Raw genomic sequence first — 8,886 nt, 5'->3', positions numbered from 1 at the left:
CCTTCTGAACGGTACGATGTTGGAAAAGCCTGATATAAAAGTCTGACTACTCATAATGTAATAACTGTACAATTAATCCGGTTATTAAATTAAATCATTTTCTGTATTCATAATGTATGTCAAACCATAAATTATTCAAACAAACTAGATATTCACAATACAATAAGCCACAAAGACTGTGACCAAGATTAACATTAATCAAAGTTAATTTGTTGTACAAATGTATCTAACAGATTTTTAACTAATATAGTTAAATGTATGGTATGAATGCAACTATATTTTGAATAGCTTGGTCACTGGTTTTAAGGGAATAAGCAGAACTGAATGTTCAGAGGACTCTACCATGTGATAATGAGTGGGGAGGACATACCACATGCAAATCATTGTGGGGGTGGCAAATGCTTTCATATCCTAACAATGGAACTGGGAAGGGGGACAATGTACCATGTGCTGGTCATTCAGAAGGTGTACCACACGTGACGTCCACTCTCTCATCGGCACCAAATCAGGGGAAGTCTTGTAGAGGTGTCAACAGGCAGAGGGCAGCACTCTGCTTCACACTGTCCATGGTATCACTGAGGTGTAATACGGACAAACAAGTGGGTCAGATAGTTGATATCTTAGGGGAGGAATGACAATGCCTTCCTAATGGAAGGTTTTAGGTTCAGTCTTTGACATCACCAGATAAAAGGATCAGGCAGCTGATAATGGAAAAAATACTTTGTCGCTTGAGGTATTGGAAAGCACCTTGTAATTTTCCCCAATTTGAAGTAGGAGCAATTGAGACCCTTCAGATGTTGCTGAACCACAATTCTGAGAAGCTTCAATTTTGAGACACTTGGAGTTGTATTGTCTCCAATTGTTACTGAACATTGCTAACACCTGCACAAACTTAAGCCTTTTGGATATATTGGGGCTACAATTCTTGGAATTCTCACTGTTCCTTTTGGCTGGAAATTCTGGGGGTTTTAGTTTCAATGAAATTAGGGCGTCTAGGATGGGGTCAAAATGGTGTAAGTAATGCCATGCAGGTGAATAAAATAATTTCTGTTACAAATGAACTTCTGATGCTCCTAAATACCATAATAAAAACTACCCATCTTACCCCGCATAGTAAATCTTTCCTACATTGACTCTGCCTTACCCAGTTGCTCTCTTGATCTAATTTTATATTCCCCTTGGTGATTCTCCAATAATTCCTTGTACATTAACCATTTTTCTTTGCCTGTTGTTTCTCCTGTGTAAAATGCTCCTTGTGCTGAGATCCATAAAGGTGTTTTCAGGTACAGCCTGGGTTGATATCTATTCCATATATAATTTTAGTAAATAAAATTTTAAGAACATAAAAGCAATATATCATCACAGTAGCAGATGTTATCACATGCATGTCATCATTTTGACATCACTGTGGTTTGTTATAGTCAGCACCACCTAGAATCAGATACTTTCCACTTCATTTCATTGTCTCGGCTGGAACAGGTTAGCTTTTCAGCATTTCAACCTTGAGTCCAGGGCCATTCTTCATCTACTGCCCACAGGCCTGCTACAAACAGTTCCTTTCTATGAAGCATCAATGACATGTATTAGAGAAGATAGATGACAGTAGCCAAACCAACCTGAAAAGTGCTAGAGAGGAGCCTGGTTGTCAAGGGAGAGAGAGAACAAAAACAAGAGACAGTGAGTAAACTGGGCTGAGTCACTGATGGAGTTGCTGCAGGGATGTGTGGTGAGACAAAGCTGGCTTATGCTGCAGAATAGCGAAAGGGAGAAGGGGAGAAGGAGCAAGGAAACAGTGCAAGAACTCACCCTTAAATTTGGACCGGATATTGGCCAGCTCCTTGTTAATTCGTTTAATTTCAGCCTCTTTACTCTTACCTGGAAATGACAAGCAAGGAATGAAACATGGGCAATACTCAACCTCCATACACAATCCTCGGGGTGCCTGCTTGGTGCTGAATGCTTAACTATTAACTATTATTTTGTGAGACAAGGAAAGGGGTCAGATAAATGCCAACGGATGATGACAAACCACCACATATGCTTCATGAATAAAACAGCATGAAAAAGCAAAACCTTCCCCAGCCTATTGTCTCTGAGTGAGTTGGACTCTAATTCCAGAATTCCCAGCCAGATGCAATTCCCACATATCTGGAAGTACCATCTCGGGGACGGCTGCCATATACCTAAAGCATAGGAACAACAGGCCATTCCCTGCTTCTCTCAGTGATACCTCTCAGGACCAAACTATACAAAAAGTAAATCAGACTGGAGCTCCCAACTTTTCTTCTTAACTTAAAAGCAATTGGGGGACTCTGATTTTTGATCAGAGCAGGAGGAGGCAAAGTCTGCACTGCTATATTGTTTTTCTGCAATCAAAATGCGTTCTTCCCAAGCTGCTGCTCGATGGAAGCTGCTGAAAGGTATTTGGATGGAGTGAATAGTATAGTTTGCTTTTGGTACCAATTCAAGTGGTACCAATTTGGTACCAGTTCATTGCTGGTGTTTCTTTATACAAGTATTAAGAGATTAGGCCCACAGTGTGTGAAGGAATCTCTTCCCATATGTTCCAGCTCATCTACTACGATCATCCTCAAAGGCTCTGCTCCAGAGCCCTTCCATGCTGATCTGCAATTAGTAGATGCCCACTGCAGTGAGTTCTGTTGCCCCTGGCTATGGATGGCTCCCAAGTAAGTCAGGCCTGGTACCTACTATCCTTATGGCACAAAGCAAAGATGCTTTTATTCTTTTTCATATATTTGAATTCATGATTACACTAATATCTGAAATGTTATACCGTGAGGTTTTTTTAACCAGTCTTTATCTGCTGTCCATACTGTTTTGTTTTTATGTGGTACATTTTTAATCACTGTCTTTGTTTTCATAGTAATATTCATCATTTTTAGAGTGTGGCAAGCTACTCCAGGAAAACTCTCAGCTAGAAGTGAGGCACATAAGCATTTGAAATAAATAAATAAATAAATAGCATGCAGGGAAAAGTCTTCATGTATACACATTGCTAGGGGCTGCTTTTCAATTAAAATCAAAGTCTTCCAGTTGCAGATCTTCTAAAACAGACATCAGCCCAACAGAAGCAATGGGTAGTGCACCCCTTCTCAGACGGCTGCAACAACCACTGAGTCTTATACCAAAACTGCCAAGAGAGAGTAAACAGATCTACGTTTAGTGGACCTGGAGAGTAAATGCTCCCAGGAGGCTAAGGGAACATTTGCCCTAACAGGCAGAAGGTGATCCACAAGTAAGTCAGCTGAGCAGGATGAGGGCTGAAACAAATAGATTTGTATGCATAAATGTTCCTAGGATGGAGCTGCTTTGTATATGGGGCACGCTGGCTGCCCTTTTGGTGGGACATGGAGAAAAGAGTGATTCCTTGCCCAGGACTTAAACACATTAATCGGGAGTAAGAAAGATGACTTTATAGAAAGGGAAAGAAAGTTAGCTACTTCATTCAGAGAAATCGACTGCAAGGGGCCATATCTGAAATCCGCTATTGAGTCAAAAAGTAATAAACCCAGATGTCAGCAGAGACTGGTAACAATTCCTTTTCTTTTTTTATTTGCAAATTTCATCAGTAATAGACTACAAAGTCCTTTGGGGGGTTTTTTCATGAATGTATAAGAAAATTAAACTGGTAAATTCACCAATGGAAGTAAAGGGCTTTGAGCCCTTTGCTTTAAAAAGTCCAGCAATGTCTTTTGTGCTGAATTAGGGTTGCCACCTCTTCCCCCTCCATCTCTTCTATCAGGTTCCCTTATTTAACACTATGCAACCAACAGGTACAACACGATCCTTTTAACAGTGGGAAAGCTGTGCCTAAAATATCTGAAGGATGCAGATGGAAGAGAATATCATTTGATTTGAGAAGATGTTATGTCCCAAATTTCTTCAAGAGAGAAAAATAATCATTTAAAAAACAAAAATAAAAGAAGAAAGCAGATCCATCCATCTAAGTGTGAAACAGCATACTAGTACGCTTAACTTGTTCATTTCTCTCTCCATGAAAGCAGGAAAACCAATCCAAAAAAGGTTAGCTCCTTGGGCATCTAGTCCTAGAATTAGGCCCTAATATGCCCATTCAAACTAGGATCGTAAACTATCTTTAAACCATAGTTTAATAATGATTTACTCCCTCACACAAAGAGTAATGAGATGTATGTACTAGGTTGCAGTTTATTCCCATCGTTGTTTATCAAGCCCTCATCTTGTGATTACAGAGTTGCCTGCAAGGTAGGGGCTATTATTTATGCCATACCATGGAAGCGATCCTCTCAAGGATATTGTATTTCTTTATGCTTATTTTCTGGAGTACATATTCCAATAGATAAAAGAAGGATGACAAAAGAGAGGCATCAGATCCAAAAATATATACTTCCTTCTTCGACCTGCCAAAAGCAAAATGATCCAAACAAACACTACTTCCATTCCCTGTGCTTAGGCAGGAAAATCAGCCTCTAAAAGAGAAAACTGTGTTTCCTCAAACATTTTCTTTCTTTCCTTCCTTCCTTCCTGGGGTGTTCTAACAAAAATCACACTTACAGAAGTAAACTTCCTTAGACTGATCTCTCCTTTTGTCCCAATAGCACCCTGTTGAGGGAATGTGAGGCCTGCCAACTTTCCTTTGCTTAAGAATTACAGTTCCTTAAGAACAGGCAATGTAAGAGCTCTTTGTTCACCTCTCTGGGTAGACGCCACTATATTCAGAAGTGGGGAAATTCCACTTCCAGAACATGTTGGATTACAATTCCCATAATCCTGGACCACTGCCTTATGGTCAGGCTTATCTGAGTCAGAATTCAGCAATATCTAGAAAGCAATAGATTCCCCCTTTAAATGAATATCAAAGAATGTATGAATGCATGTACAGTATAAAGAAATCCACGACACAGGAATGACTGGCCAGCAGATCTGTGAAATGTGTTTATTTATCATATCCTGCTCTTCCTACAGGAAGTTCACAGCAGTTTTCAAGGGCCTGAGTTTCACCACAGCTATGGGTGAATTGTAAACCCAGTTTGAAATTTGAGATTCCTTAGGTATGTGGCCATCAGATCCCACACAATTATGTTGGAAGACCTCCTATATCTCTCCCCCCGAAAAAAGTGTGTGAAGTAAAATTAAGGTGCAGCCTTCTCTCTAGCTTTTTGAGCTCTTCCCATATATTTCTCAATGCTTCTCTGACTTCCTATTACTTCATTTACTGTTGCCAGAGAAAGCCTCCACCAATCTGATCTGTTGCTCCATTGATATTTCACTCCCACAAATCCCAGCACCCAGTTTGGTCAGTTCAGTGACTCAAGGATCTTCCATCCCACCCTAAAATATGAACCCTGAAGCCTTGGGAAACATATGTCTGACTTCTACTGAATGATTATATCTCCTACTCTTACAACAGCAAAAAAGATCAGGTCTTGTTCATTCACCAATCTCACTTGCACTCAAGAGAGATTGGATAATATGTCTTTATAAACAATGTATTTTTAGGAAACTAGAATGGGCACTTAACAAGAAGGACATGGCTTCTTCATTCTTAATTGCTGCTCTCACAAAGAAATGTTGGCAGCAGGAGCTTTTGTTATCTATGCATGACAAGCTGCAACTAACAAAATGCCATCTTGCACACAGCTGTTAAAGCCACAGGACCTTCTTTTCCAACTTGGCTGTTTTAGGACAACGCCCCTCTCTGGAAGTGTATCACAATCCTTTCCCAGATTTTTCTCTGAAGCAAAGCTGACATCTCTAACCAGATATAAATGATATGCAAGGGAGCATACCTATATAAAGCAATTTAAAAACAACCAAATTGAATGTTCTACTTCCGTAAGAACAGAAGAAACTATACTAAGTCAGATTACGAAGCAACCTTGCTCTGTAATGCTTTTTCAGACAAAAGATCTTACCCATCACTTTTAACCTCAGGGATGAACAACTTGGTGCCCCTCAAAATCTTTTACACAACAACTCCCATAATTCCTGGCTGGGACTAATGGGAGTTATTACCTAAAAATTAGAGAGCACTAGATTGTCTACTCCTGTTTCACCTGATCCTTTCAAATGAAGACTCCATGGGGTAAAATCTGGAACTTTTTGCATGCAAAGAATGTGTACTACCATCTTCATGGAGTTACAGTCTCTTCCCATAATATTTTCAGAGGTGTTAAGGCTAGCTGCTGTGCCATTCAGGCCAAGTATCCCTCACATGGAAAGCCTTTGCCTCCAATCAAATTGGCCTACATGCTCTCTGCTGCTGCTCAGCCAATTCACATGAACTTTAGCTACAGGATGACTTTTCCCTGAAATTTCAATATACCAAAGTTGTTGCAACATAATTACAACTTCCTGGTCAAATCAGCTTTTAATATGGTTTCCAGAATAGTGGAGCTATCATTCTTATATGTAGACTTTTCTCTGAACTGCAGGGATATTTCAGAGGAGGAAAATCAGCCATTCACACCCTAAAAAACATTGACTGAGCCCTGCTGACTCAACTCCATAGAAAGCCGTTCTAGCAACTGCTACTTAGCTTTCCCGCATGTATTATTCTTGCAAAATTCACATTGCAAAACACTTTTTCTTTCGCTGGAAAAAGGAAGGGTGGGGGCAAAGATTAGGGTTCCTGAGAAGGAACTGGGGAAAAAAGACTGAATCAAACAAACACAATATTAGTATTCAGCCACAATGAAACAACCATACCAAAGTCTAAACAGAAGAACCTGGTTCTGACTTAAAATCTTTGGGATTTCAAATATGCTGTTAACACCCTTGGTCTCCTGATCATTAGAGCTTTCTTCATGACTGAAGAAGCAGATCTGAAAAATGAGAGGACTCTAATACATGCCATCAAAGACAATGATTGGATATTTTTTAACCATCACTTATTGCAGGGATCCAAAAATACATTCTTCGGCCATATCAATCAGGCTCTATTTGACTCCTGCAGATTCTAGGTGATATTAATGGGACATGAATGCCATAGAGAACCTGACCCTTTACAGTGATTAGAAGCCTTCCATAGCTTAATTTGTTTTCCACCGGACAATCTGAATTCCTCAACCTTTCTTGCTCTTTTTACGCAGGTTCTAAACAGCAATCCCTTATTTTGCAGCAACATCCCTGTAATAAGGCTTATATCTGGGCTGCAAAAATCCAGATGACTACCAGCTGTACAGAAAAGTAAATCCATGGCGTTTTGCAGCCAAATATAGTAAGCCTACACTTCAGGCCTTCTGCAAAGGTCCAAGAGCCCTTTCCTAAGCCTTCACACACTGATTCCCAAACACAGGACCATGTGCCCCGAAATTTACAAAAGCCTGCCCTAACCTACGGCAGTGAGCAAGCGTATGTATGTGGAGTCCCCGGGGTTCTCTGAGTATGTATCCATCCCTCAGGTCACAGCTCTCTACGTCCAGCTCATCTGCAGTCCCTTTGGAAGTCTTTATATTTGGGGACGTCAGGAAGGAGGAGGAATGGAATCTCGCCCCTGAGCAAAATTCAGAACCCCTTTCCTATCCTCCATCCCTCCGGTTTCTCTTCATTGGCCACGATCCCCAACTTCCACCGCTCTAAACAACTTTGCGCTTCTCTCCCCGACCGTCCTCCTTAGTTAAACAGTAAAGATTTCCGGGTGAAGCAAAACGGGCACACGCAGAGACGAACCGCAGGCTCCACGTTCACGTGGGGACGCCTCCAATGGACCCAACATCCCCACACCCGCTGCCCTCTTCAGCCCAACACTATCCACCTCCCATGACTGGCAGGCCTCTGCCCACCCCAGCGACGACCACCTTCCACACCGCAGAGCCCGGCGGGCATGTCTGCTGGCTGGCAGCCTCGCCCTTTACCCTGCCATTAAGTCGCCTCCTCCCAGCCTACCTGCTTTCCTTTTTCCATTTCCCGAAGACCAGCTAACAGACAAACCGGCTGCAGGCGCCTCTCCCCGAGGCTCAAGTCTTTTGCTTTCAGCAGACGAGCCCCCACTCCACCCACCACCGCCGCCTCCCCGCACAATTGTGGGCCGCTTCCACCCTTCCATGCAGGAACCCCGGCCGAATCCTCCCCTCGGTCCAATCCCCCACTGTACCCCCGCGCATACAAGACCCCCTCCGTTCTGACGGATCCCCCCCTGCCCGCCAGTCTTCCCCATAGCCGCAATCACTTACAATTTCGGATATCGGAGATAAATACGGCCAGGCCCCGCATCCCGTCTCCCTTGGAAACGGCCGGCATGGTGACGTTAGCGGATCGGGACCACGGCGATGCTCCGTTCCGCGCCCGAACCTGGCCCAGCTGCACCGAACCGACCTAAACGTATCCGATTGGTCCCTCGTTCCGTCCGTCACAAAACGTTTTCACGCTTTATTGGGCAGACATGCCGCTTTTCAAATCGGCGATGATTTCTATTGACTGAAATAAGCCAGACGTTTACGTGATTGGTCAATAGGTTTAAATCCCGCCTGCTCTTCTCCCTATTGGATCCGGTGAATCTTAATGTCAAATAAGTCCCCTACTGCTCTGCATTTTCCATTGGGCAGAGGTTCACAGAGGCCCGCCTCAGCCTGTCCCCAACTTCTTGATAGACCTTAAGAAATGTCATTCAAAGCCTGCCCCGCCCAAATCCGCTTCGGCGTGAGTGATGCTTCTTGCGAAATCAGCAAGCTGAACCTCCGCCCACTGCTGGGCGGGGAACAGTTCTTGAAAGCTGTTATTGGGCGAAAAGGCCACGTCCTTCAAGCCCAAGTCCATGGTTTATTGGCTGAATAAGCTGACGGTAGAACGGCGGCAAAAGGAAGCCTGGGGAGAAGAGGCTCGGAGGCCGAGCTGTTTTTCCGGAAAAGAGCGACGGGATCGTCATCACGTTTGAGCCAATCGGCT

General features: G+C 42.9%; 1 protein-coding gene across 10 annotated transcripts in view; it reads right to left on the bottom strand.

The window, feature by feature from the left end:
- LOC103064266 (AP-2 complex subunit alpha-2-like) overlaps positions 1–8,398 on the bottom strand; it is a 29,568-nt gene extending 21,170 nt beyond the window's left edge. The window contains exons 1-5 of one of the 10 annotated variants that reach the window (XR_015796636.1): positions 8,175–8,387; positions 1,807–1,875; positions 1,617–1,638; positions 1,145–1,302; positions 445–575 (exon numbers count right to left, since the gene is read on the bottom strand). Coding sequence is in view for 2 of the 10 variants with exons in the window: in XM_088143545.1 (XP_087999671.1) it covers positions 556–575; positions 1,145–1,302; positions 1,617–1,638; positions 1,807–1,875; positions 8,175–8,241 (336 nt within the window). In the remaining 8 variants the exon portion in view is untranslated. Of the gene's footprint in view, positions 1–81; positions 1,303–1,616; positions 1,639–1,806; positions 1,876–8,174 lie in introns of those variants that run through there. The other 9 variants (XM_088143545.1, XR_003086521.2, XM_025177238.2 and 6 more) reach the window with 9 other exon arrangements.
- Positions 8,399–8,886: the final 488 nt, after the last annotated feature.

The sequence above is a fragment of the Python bivittatus genome, unplaced genomic scaffold (genome assembly GCF_059951505.1).
Source record: "Python bivittatus isolate LINGU-HERP-01145 unplaced genomic scaffold, Pbiv_v1 ctg000410_np1212, whole genome shotgun sequence".
Lineage (NCBI taxonomy): Eukaryota > Metazoa > Chordata > Lepidosauria > Squamata > Pythonidae > Python > Python bivittatus.
Note: the sequence above shows the minus strand (reverse complement) of the source record. Positions and strands in the feature narration are given on the sequence as shown.